This window comes from Schistocerca gregaria, chromosome X (assembly GCF_023897955.1).
Source record: "Schistocerca gregaria isolate iqSchGreg1 chromosome X, iqSchGreg1.2, whole genome shotgun sequence".
Lineage (NCBI taxonomy): Eukaryota > Metazoa > Arthropoda > Insecta > Orthoptera > Acrididae > Schistocerca > Schistocerca gregaria.
In genome coordinates, this window is record NC_064931.1 from 620,069,921 (window position 1) to 620,082,282 (window position 12,362).

Below are 12,362 nucleotides of genomic sequence, written 5' to 3' on the forward strand. Positions count from 1 at the left end.
AGACGATACATACACGTACAAGCAATAGCAATGTTAACTTCAGAGAAGATGTTCAGAGTGACCACCTTGCATTTACAAACACTTTGCCACTCGCTGGATCGTACTTTGCTGAGCCCTACGCAACACACCTGCATCCACCATTGCCAAAATGGCATTCACATGAGCTATTAGGTTGTGTACATTCATGGGTCGAGTTTTATAAACTTGTTCCTTTAAGTGTCCTCACAAATAAAAATGTGGATTAAGGTCCAGGAGACGTGGAGGCCAGAACATTGGGCCTCCACAACCAATCCATTTCCCTGGAAACGCTTCATTTAAATAGTTATGCACATTCATTTCAAAGTGCGACAGTGCACCAGCATCCTGAAACCATAGCTCTTGCCGAACACCAAGTGGAATGTTTTCTAATGCATCAAGGAAAGTATTGTAAAGAAATGTATGATACAGAGGTGCATTCAACTTCTCCGGCAGTACATAAGGGTCCAAAAACACTCCTCCCACAATTCCAGCCCACAGGTTTATGCCTAAGCATGTCTAAAAGCCATGTTCATGGGTAATATGGGTTGTGTTCCGACCAATAATGGCTGTTGTGGAGGTTAAAAATACCTTCATGAGTGAAGTTGGGTTCATCAGTCCATATCAGATTCCTTATAAAATGTTCATTATCTTCCACTTGGTACAAAAGCCATTGACAGAACTGTACTCGTTGAATTCGTCTTCTGGCCCCAGGTGTTGAGTCAGTGTGTAATGATATGGATGCAATTCTTCATCATGCAACACATCAGCAGTCAGTGTTTGAGGTATCTGGAACTGCCTTGCAATATTGTGGGTACTTTGCTGAGGTGATTGGTGAATGGTTTCAAAAATCATGTCCTCTGTTTGTGGAGTATGTGTAGTCCTTTGATGATCTCTGTCCGTTACTTGGGAATGATGATTACCGGCTTCCTGAAGGTGTTGCCCCAGGCAAAGGAAAACATTCTTATATGGAAGGTGCCTGTGAGGGTACCATGCAGCATATGCATGAGCAGGAGCAGTAACAGCAGCTTGTTTATCAGACGCACCCGGCACAAAAAGCATGTTGACGTATTCATCATTTGTTTACTCCATCAGGAAATTTCCTTACATGAAGTTGACAAGACCTGTTATGTTTGTGCACTATGTGGTTAGTAGACACAAGCATGAAGTTTAATGGACCGGACTGTCATGTGATATGCTATTGTCACATGAGAAAACAATATCGTGCTTATAAATGATGAGAACTAGGGACCAGATATCTAGAAAATAAGAAAAGGAACCTGACAAGGATTCGAACCATAACTCAGTGGCGGATGTGGGTTTGGTGTCCCAGCAGTCTACTTAGTGAGCTACAGTGGCTGGTATGGTAGTGCGAGGTGATACACTTTCCTCTATACAATGCGATATGCTGCACATTGTGACTGCGTTGCTATCTCGTTGTTTCCATACAGGTGTTTTCAAAATGACACAGTCTGATTTTGCTAAATAAACTTTTGTCTTGAATCTGGATGAGGAATGACATGCCGATCTCAAATTGCGGCATTTTTTTCTTCACCCTTTATTTTATGTGAAAGAACACTTTAATACAAGCTATCAATTACCAGTGAAGCATTTTGGGTGTTGGATATGGCATGAAGCTGATAATGTTGTTGTTAATGGGGAATTCCCATGACACAGATTGAGCACTGGCTGCAGAATTTGAGGCATGTGCTGCATGGTCAGCTATAGCTACAGCAACTTCAACAACAACTGTCATGGAAATGGCCTGCCTCCCTCTTCGTGCTGCACCACCTAATGCATATGTTTCTTCAGCTGTCTTGACCATATTCTTTAGCCCATTTATTGACAGGGAGCCTCTTTGCAGCTGTTTCTGTCAGTAATATTCCTGCAATGCAGCACTGCTGTTGCCAGCTTTCTGATAAAACAACTTTACCAGCAGTCCGTGGTCTTTCTTCACAATAGCAATTACATTTTGTTTGGAAAACTTCAGCCTTCTTAACCGTTTACACCAAGAGTCATTTCACTGGAAATGAACGTGCATCACCATGTCACAAATAACATACTGATGTCGAAGCAAGAAACATTTCACATTTTGACTGCTTACAGTGCCATATTTTCACCTGGTGTCAGAAAGTGGAACTGTTAATTTTTTCAGCATACTCCACGAGTGCGAAAATTATTAATGGACATGAACATGGTCTGTATCAGTGTTCTGCAATGTATACAGCCCACACTGCAGCACTCAAAACACCATCAGTTTATTTATAACCATCCAGTGTATAGAGAAAACTGTAAGATTAAAAGAGAGATGGGAAAGATTAAGATAACATTTATGAAACATGAAAAGTACATGATATTTCTGAGGAAATCTGCAAGTTTATTGAAACATGAAGTGGTGATAGTGGATGTGAAAGAATTGACCATCTGAAGATTTCTGTTTATTTAAAATTTGTTTTTTCCCCTTTTATATACTGTTAAGAGTGACTTGAATGTTTAACTCAAGAGTTTATGGTCTGTGCAAGAGGTATGTGTATGGAGTGCAGGACTCTTTTCCACAGAGGATGTGTATCTTGAATTTGACAGTTTCTGTTTATGCTGTCAGTGTATAATCTGCTATCGATCCAATTGTTGTCCTCAACTGCTATGAATATAATAGTCATTAACTGGGGCTGTGTGTCTTCATTTTTAATTTTTACTATTTTATTTTCAATATACTTATTGCACATTATTGTAGAGGAAAGGAAACTACTCACCTGTAGTGGATATGTTCGTGGAGCATGTAACACATAACAAAACAGCATTCACACTAAGCTTTCGAGCACTAGCTCTTATTCTAGCAATAGTACACTTATTCACATGCACACAGACACCCAAATGCATTCTCCTGTGCCTATGACAAGTCTTGCCATGACCACAGGAGTGTGTACTATTGTTATAAAAAGAAATAGTGCTTGAAAGCTAGTATGAATGTTGTTTTCTTTTATGTGTTACTGTGCTCTCCTCACTGGTCCACTATAGGTGAGTGGTTGCTTTTTCCTTTTTTTGCACATTACTCCATCCAGAAATTTCCATTAATGCTGTACACATTGTTTTAGTTTCCCTGTAACTGATTTTCAAGCCTACTTTCAAACTTGCTTTGTTCTTCCATGTGTTGTTGAAGTTTATCTGCACAGGAAACAAACAGTACAATATCCTCAGCAAATAAAGATTGTTCTGGCATATTAACATATATTCCTTATTTTTTTCCCAGTTTAGTGATCTGAAAATATTCTCTGCTACTAAGAAAAGAATAGTTGTTGCTATATGGAATCTCCTTGCCTTACTCTGCTTTCAGTTCTTGTTTTTCCTTGTCCATATGGAGTATAATGGAAGCTCTAGCATTGATGTATATATTTTTCAGTATCCTAACATAGGTTGAAAAAGTGTCTAGTTTTTCTAGGATTCTTATTAGAGATTTTACTGAAAGTGAACTAATATTTTTCTCATAATGTAGGAATCCCATACAGCATGGTAACTCCTATTCATTGCGCAGTTCTATACATTTGTTAATGACTTGCAAGTGGTCCATTCTGCGATAAAATAGGTAAAGCTATCATCTTTCTTGTAGAAAGTAGAATAATTACACCATTTTTATAGATTTGGGGAACAGTCATCTATTGCTTTGCCTCAAGCATGAAATATTTGAATCGAAACATTATCATCTCCAGGCACCTTTCCTTTCTTCATACCACAAATGTCTCCCTTACCTGACATTACTTCTGGAATGTCAATTTTGTTAGTAAGTATCAGTTCTCTGTATTCGTCTACTAAACCATACAAAAATTTAAGAACATTTGTACATTTACCCCACATAAGTTTCTGTTTTGTTTTCTTCATACTGTAATTATTTTCAGTTGTATCTGTTATAAATTTTTTATTATATTGTTCACCTCTTTGATGACACTATTGAATAATACTCTATCGTGTCTCTACAGTTGTTTGCTTGAAACTCTCACCTCCTCTTGAATACCTGCTTTGTTCCATTTGAAATATTCGTTTCTTTTGCTTTCTTCATACCTGAAACATCTTTTGCTGTTTGCTTACATACCTTTGTTAAATAATTTCTCATCCTCTTTTGCTAAAAACTGTATAACCTTTATTTTGTAAGATGTTGAATTGTTGCTTAATTTAATGTGGTATAACTTCATATTCTTATATTAGGCAGCATAATTTACATTTTTCTAACTTCTTGCCTGAGTCTGTTTCTTTCAAGCTTTTTATTGGGTCAGTCCATATGAAATCAGCCAATGTTCTGGTTCTTGAGGTCCCAGATTTTGATAATTTTTTGTAAACTTATAGTAATAGTTTTTGCCTGAAAAATCCCAAATTAAAAATTTTTTTGCCCATTCTTTTTTGAGTTATTAATTTTTAAAACTTCCAAAATTATGTGATATTTGTTATGTTTTGAAACCTTAAAACCAGCATATCTCAAAAATTATTTGACTTACATATCTTATTCAGTTTCTTATAAACTTTAAAAGTGTATGCCAATTGATGATATTCATAACAATGCATTACTCGCACAATATATGTTAAGGTGTGTGCCAAATTTCATGATGGTGCTCCAGTGGGAACATATTAAAATAAATTTTATTCTACTGATTAGTGCAGCACCTCGTGATTAGTGTGTAGGGCTTTGGACTTGTTACTAAGATGTAATATGTCAAAACCAAAAAAGGCTGTCAAATCAATGTATTACAGTATTATAACTGTACACTTATATTTGAATTTGCATTTGACTGTCCTGTGTTAACTGTGAAGATATTTTAACATACACCATAAAAACACATTCTCAAAACAGACTACTTAATGATGTCTTCATTTTACAGATACATTAAATTTAATCAATATCATTAATTAAACAGTGAGGTAGCTGTAATTATTTAACAATGTGTTATTTGAGTGCCATGCAAAGAGAAATTTTTTACTCATTTTCAACAAGAAAGATGTTATGGTGACCAAATAACAATTTTATTCAAGTATAAAAAGATGTGTTGCACTTTTCTTTTAAATGATATAACCTAGTTCTCTCAAGCAATAATGACATAAATAATTGTAACATAACGTTCTTTTCCAATATAATCTGAGGCTTTTAGCAGCTCTTCATCTGATAGTCTGTATGTTCTTTGAAGCTGCAGTTGAGGGATTTAATTTACAAAGTAAGAAATTTTTTCATTAGTCAATTTATCTGATATTTTTGGCTTCGAAAAAGAAAGAGCTGGCCCATGCTGATATGTAAATAAAATCTTTACTTCTGTGTTTTCATCTCTGGATAGCACGGAAGCCATCCACCGTTTGTTGTCACAAGCACAAGCAAGATGTTGTGTGAATGTTCAAAAGCATGCGGCATCTGGACCCGACTGAATTTTATGAGCAAAAACCAATTTTTGCTTTACCATTACCTTTGGCTTTGCTCATAGGAATAAATGCACAATACATTTGTGTCCCTGTGTCTGCTATGGTTGTATTAAAAAAAATTCCAAGCTTCTTTTTTATGCTGCTTGCTCATCATTTGTCATGTAGAAGTGACTGACGGCATTTGTGCTTTACCCCACTCATACAATTGGAATGAAATTAATATTTGATCATTTTGTGCTTCTTAATATGAGTGTTAAAAAAAACCACTTTCGCTATTATTTTATGTGCATGTAGTGAGCCACTGGTTTCATTCTATACAAACATCCTTAGGTGACAAAGTGGTACAAAAGCACCAGTGTTATGATTTGAAATGAATAATTTCCTAATAAAACTTTGAACCCTCATGTCAGAATAGAACAAGTACAATACTCCACTTTGTGGACTGCACTAGGTACTTGTCATATTCCAACAGGTGCGTTTCAACATTTTATTGGGGGATTAAGCATTTTAAGATTATACGTGCACAAAGCAACCTGGTCCTCTTTTCCTCACCACAACTACTGTAAATGGGTAGTTATATAAAACGGAAAATACATATTATTCATTATGTTATTTATGGTATTGTTATAGGGTATAGTTTACTACAATTTTAAAATTATAAAGTGAAGTATACTTAATTAGTACTCAATAATTTCATTTTAAGAGTAGTTTAAGGAACCATCTTGCAAACCGTGTGTGGTTGAGATACAGTTGTCAATACAAATAGCAGTAAAATAACATTTATTTCCATATGTTCCCTTTGGAAAACCATCATGAAATTTGGCACACAAATTAACAAATAATGTACAACTGACAGACTTTTTTCCAAAACAAAAAATCCATTTTGAAATATTCAGAATTAAAAAAAAATGGTTCAGTTTGGCCAAGTAGCACATATTTTCAAAGTCTATAATAAACTAAATAAAATGATACAAATTTTCAGGTCTGTACATCAAATACTTTTTGAGATATGGCCATTTTAAGGTTTTGAAATATGGCAAAAATCACACAATTTTGGAAACTTTAAAAATTAATAACTCCATAACAAAATGTCCAAAAAAAATTTAATTTCGGATTTTATCTTATTTTGATAGGTAGAATAAAATGGCAAAAAATTACAAAATTCTAAATTACAAAGGGTCAAATTTATTTTTTATTGGTTGATTTCATATGGAATGTCCTAATCAGTTCATACTGTGCATCTTATGAGTGTGTGATCATTTGTATTTTGAAAGTGGCTTAGGAATATCACATCTTCACAATTTCTTCATTTTTTGATAGCCTTAAAATCGTGCTCATTCCATAGCCTGAGAGAGCAGATCTTTTGATATTGAGAATTGTGTTAATGAAATTACATGAGTAAGTACACGGTGTATGTGACACTTTCTAAATGATATCTTGTTGATAAATTATCATTTATTCTTCATTTAGAAAAAGCCAGTTCTGTTACAAATGTATTTAAAATATAAATACACTCCTGGAAATTGAAATAAGAACACCGTGAATTCATTGTCCCGGGAAGGGGAAACTTTATTGACACATTCCTGGGGTCAGATACATCACATGATGACACTGACAGAACCACAGGCACATAGACACAGGCAACAGAGCATGCACAATGTCGGCACTTGTACAGTGTATATCCAGCAATGCAAGCTGCTATTCTCCCATGGAGACGATCGTAGAGATGCTGGATGTAGTCCTGTGGAACGGCTTGCCATGCCATTTCCACCTGGCGCCTCAGTTGGACCAGCGTTCGTGCTGGACGTGCAGACCGCGTGAGACGACGCTTCATCCAGTCCCAAACATGCTCAATGGGGGACAGATCCGGAGATCTTGCTGGCCAGGGTAGTTGACTTACACCTTCTGGAGCACGTTGGGTGGCACGGGATACATGCGGACGTGCATTGTCCTGTTGGAACAGCAAGTTCCCTTGCCGGTCTAGGAATGGTAGAACGATGGGTTCGATGATGGTTTGGATGTACCATGCACTATTCAGTGTCCCCTCGACGATCACCAGAGGTGTACGGCCAGTGTAGGAGATCGCTCCCCACACCATGATGCCAGGTGTTGGCCCTGTGTGCCTAGGTCGTATGCAGTCCTGATTGTGGCGCTCACCTGCACGGTGCCAAACACGCATACAACCACCATTGGCACCAAGGCAGAAGCGACTCTCATTGCTGAAGACTACACGTCTCCATTCGTCCCTCCATTCACGCCTGTCGCGACACCACTGGAGGCGGGCTGCACGATGTTGGGGCGTGAGAGGAATACGGCCTAACGGTGTGCGAGACCGTAGCCCAGCTTCATGGAGACGGTTGCGAATGGTCCTCACCGATACCCCAGGAGCAACAGTGTGCCTAATTTGCTGGGAAGTGGCGGTGCGGTCCCCTATGGCATTGCGTAGGATCCTACGGTCTTGGCGTGCATCCGTGCGTCGCTGCGGTCTGGTCCCAGGTCGACGGGCACGTGCAACTTCCGCCGACCACTGGCGACAACATCGATGTACTGTGGAGACCTCACGCCCCACGTGTTGAGCAATTCGGCGGTACGTCCCCCCGGCCTCCCGCATGCCCACTATACGCCCTCGCTCAAAGTCCGTCAACTGCACATACGGTTGACGTCCACACTGTCGCGGCATGCTACCGGTGTTAAACACTGCGATGGAGCTCCGTATGCCACGGCAAACTGGCTGACACTGACGGCGGCGGTGCACAAATGCTGCGCAGCTAGCGCCATTCGACGGGCAACACTGCGGTTCCTGGTGTGTCCGTTGTGCCGTGCGTGTGATCATTGCTTGTAGAGCCCTCTCGCAGTGTCCGGAGCAAGTATGGTGGGTCTGACACACCGGTGTCAATGTGTTCTTTTTTCCATTTCCAGGAGTGTATAACAGTGATGAACCGAAAGAAAGATTCAATGTATGTGCCCCGATCCACAAACTACCCAACTCATCTCCACCTGGTAAAGAGGAGATCAAAGAGATCAACAACCACCTTAAGAATAATAAGGCAGCTGGAGAGGATTCAATAGTGGCAGAACTACTGAAGCTGGCAAATAGCGAAACTCTAGATGTACTAGTCCAACTTTTTGAGGAGAACTGGGAAGATACCAACTGAATGGCAGTCAGCTTTAATCCATCCTCTACACAAAAAAAGGCAATAAAAAGAATATCCATAGCTATAGGGGCATCTCATTACTATCTGCTCCATATAAGATTCTCTCCAAAGTAATACAGAACAGAATAGGTCATCTTGACCAACTAATTGGGGAATATCAAGCTGGTTTCTTAAAGGGCCTTTCTTGCCCAGAACAGATCTTTAACCTGAAGAACATCATCAGGGGGGAAAAAAAATACTGGAGGGAATAACTATGTGTTTGTTGATTTTCAACTGAGAGGCATTATGGATATTTTGGAAGAGTTTGGGGTGGATGATACATAAAGAAAGCTGATCAAACAAACTCTCACTAACACGGTGTCAAAAATAAAAGTTATTGGTGAGATTTCAGAACCCTTTACAATCAGAACGGTCATAAGACAAGGAAATGGACTATCCCCACTGCTTTTCAACTGCATCGTGGAAAGTGTCAAACGAGAGTGGAGAAAGTTGTTGGCCCAAGAAGAAACAAATGAAGAGTGGTTCAGACTTAGTCCTAAGAACAAAGGGGTGTACATCGACTTCTTGGTCTTTGCAGATGGCCTGGCCATTTTTGCTAACAACAGTGTGTCAGCAGTCAACAAGAGAAATAGGCTGTCGGAAATTGGTGCAAAAGTTGTACTCCAGATCTCTATTCAAAAGACAAAATATATGACAAACATCTATGATGGACCTGAATGGATTATCACCAATTTGGGAAAAAATGGTACGAGTTAAGAATTTCAGCTATCTCACTGAAGTCATCCAGGAGAATGGATTAGAAAAAGAAGCAATTAATGTCAGGATGAGGAAGCTAGACCAGGCATGCCAATGGACAAATAATATCTATAAAAAAAGTCTATGAGTATAAGGGGCAAGTTCCAACATTATTATACTGTTGTAAAACCTGACCATGAATACACAAGGTCAAGCTGAGTGGCTGGAAAAGTGAGAGCATGGGACATGAAAGAAAATCCTAGGCAATAGATGGGTTGATGGACAATAGCGAATGAGAGCAAATGAGGACTTGTACAGCAAGACAGAACCTATCACAGCATCCATTAAGAGGAGACAATTGTTATTTTACGGTCATCTCATGGCGATGGACAGTGACCGACTAACAAAAAGAATATCAAGTTTCACCCAACCTAAGAAAACAGAGTCGAGATGGTTTGAAGAATATGGAAAAGATCTCAGGCAGATTGGTATCTCATAGAGGGAAATTCCTGACAGGAACAAATTTTGAAGATTGGGGAACAACTATGAAGCTTTTAAAATGGCATCAATGTCCAAAAGACGGAGAGGACCTCTGTGTGAAGAGCATAAACAGGCACTTCTTGATGGGCTCAGAAGATACTGGCAGGAAGTCAAAGCTGGAACAAGAACAAGACCTAGACATTAAAATGCAATTGGTTGTTACCACGCAGGCCATAGATACTCAACTTGGGTGGGGGGAGGGGCGGGAGGAGGAGGAGGAGGAGGAGGAGGAGGAGAAGGAGAAGGAGAAGGTAGTAGTTCTCTCAGACTTAACTTCAATGGCTTATCACCCAGTTGTAGAGGAATATATTTAATATGTTTGATGTGTCAACTGAACCACAGTGTAGTTTGATCTTTTTATGTTAAAACAATTTTTGCTAGAGGAGAAAATAATTAACCACCTAAAAGTACTCCTAAGTTTGACTGCGGACTGAAATGCAAATGTTTTGTGTGTTATATGATGTTTAAACCACACAGTTTTTATATTCAGGAAATAGATATAATGAAATTAATGCCAGATTTGATTCATAATCTTTGCTTATAATGATGTACTAATTCATGAGTTTTCTACAGACCCTCCCCCCCCTCCCATTTTTTCCTGGCTCAGTCTATCTTACACACCTGTGCAATTCAGAAAAACTGGTGTTGGTGGGAAGAACCCAGATGCCACAGACTGTGAAGCAATCGTTGAAGTTTCCCACTCCAGTTGTAGATATGCCTTTTATCCCACTAGTATACCTATAAAATCCTTTCCTGTGTAATACTACACCTTCTCTCCTCTCCCCTTTGCCCACCCCCACCCAATACATTTTCCTGATACTGTAACTGCAAGCCCACTGTGTTGTCTCCTCTATATCCTTGCCCATCCCCACGGCAGCACTAGCATATTCCCCCACTCCTATCCAATCTGCTATCCCTCTCTGTCTGCACCCAATACCTCTTCTGTACTCGCATTATCCTCCTCCTCCTCCCCCCCCCCCCCCCGCCCCCTCTCTCTCTGCCCACCCCAGCAAAGGTTGCTGCGCATCTCAGACCCAGTCACACACGGGCCTTAATGCCCGTAGACAACAATGGTCTGTGTGTAAGTTGTGTGTGTGTGTGTGTGTGTGTGTGTGTGTGGGTGTGGGTGTGGGTGTGTGTGTGTGTGTGTGTGTGTGTGTGTGTGTGTGTGTGTGTGTTTACATCTGATGAAGGATATAGTCTGATAACTACTAACAATGTCTAGCAGTCCCTTTTTCAATGTGCTTGTCTGCCACTCAATGAATCCTCTGGTGGTGGGTAGCAAATCTTTCCTTTTCATATTGTTGTGTATCTAAGATGACTGATTATATGGTTTCCTAAAATTCTGTATATATGTCCTGGACTTTACAGTGTTAACTGTTATTGCTCATGTGATTGCATAAGTACAGGAATAAAACTCTGCCTGATTTTTGGCTACTGTGTCTTGTTGTGTATGTCTGAGGGTGTGTGGTTTCCTTTTATTTTGATGGGTGACAGAACAAGCAGAATTACATTTCTAAGCTATACTTTCTTAAGAGCTCTGTAGGTTTTTTGCTAAATTACTTAGTAGTGATATATAATTAACTGTATAATAGGATTGATCTTAACACTTTCTATACCTGACAATTTTCTGATGTTTTCTAGGGTTTCCATTGTATGTAATCAGAAGAATAGGCATGAGATTGTTGCTTATGAAATGTGTGATAATTTGATTTTCAATTTGTGCAGGGAAAAACTTCTGAGGCTGCAGCATGAAAACAAGATGCTGAAACTGAATCAGAGAGGTGATGATGATGAAAAATTATCAGTTGTGCAGGCAATGCTTGAGGATACGACAAAAAGAGTTTCACAGCTCCGAGCAGATAATAGGTATTTTACTAAATAATAACCATATTTCATATGTGTGGCAGAAAATTACATAATATCATCCTACATGTTTGACTTTTGTGTTTTTTTAATCTTATGTTTAGATTTACTCTGATTTGGCTGTCATTGTTTTTCTCTAACAATACTTCCCAATTTATAATAATCTACTAATTTACTGGTGTCCAGTAAGCTCATGCTTTGTAATGGATTTTGTTCAAGAGAATGCGGCAGGCACCCGAATTGTTCATTTGAGTGACACATGTAAAATAATATGAACAGCATTCAACCTAGGCATCTAATTTTCTGCTTTTAATACGACTGTGCTTGAAAAATTTAAACACTTACAAACTTTGTTGTTTCAGAAGTTTGCATGGAGCTACTGGTACCCATCTATTGTATTTACTAACCTCAACATTATAAGTGTTCAGTGTATCTTGTGCACATATGTGAGATCCTATAAAAAGCAAGTCATCACTTATTTTCAGTCCAAAATGTAAAAATATTTGTTAATATATAGACTCCTGGAAATGGAAAAAAGAACACATTGACACCGGTGTGTCAGACCCACCATACTTGCTCCGGACACTGCGAGAGGGCTGTACAAGCAATGATCACACGCACGGCACAGCGGACACACCAGGAACTGCAGTGTTG

The 12,362-nt window shown here is 39.0% G+C and overlaps 1 protein-coding gene across 1 annotated transcript in view; it reads left to right on the top strand.

Moving 5' to 3' along the window:
- LOC126299076 (protein Hook homolog 3-like) overlaps positions 1-12,362 on the top strand; it is a 197,136-nt gene that overhangs the window by 146,268 nt on the left and 38,506 nt on the right. Inside the window, exon 11 of the mRNA XM_049990746.1 lies at positions 11,571-11,711. Within this exon, the coding sequence (XP_049846703.1) occupies positions 11,571-11,711 (141 nt within the window). The remainder of the gene's footprint in view (positions 1-11,570; positions 11,712-12,362) is intronic.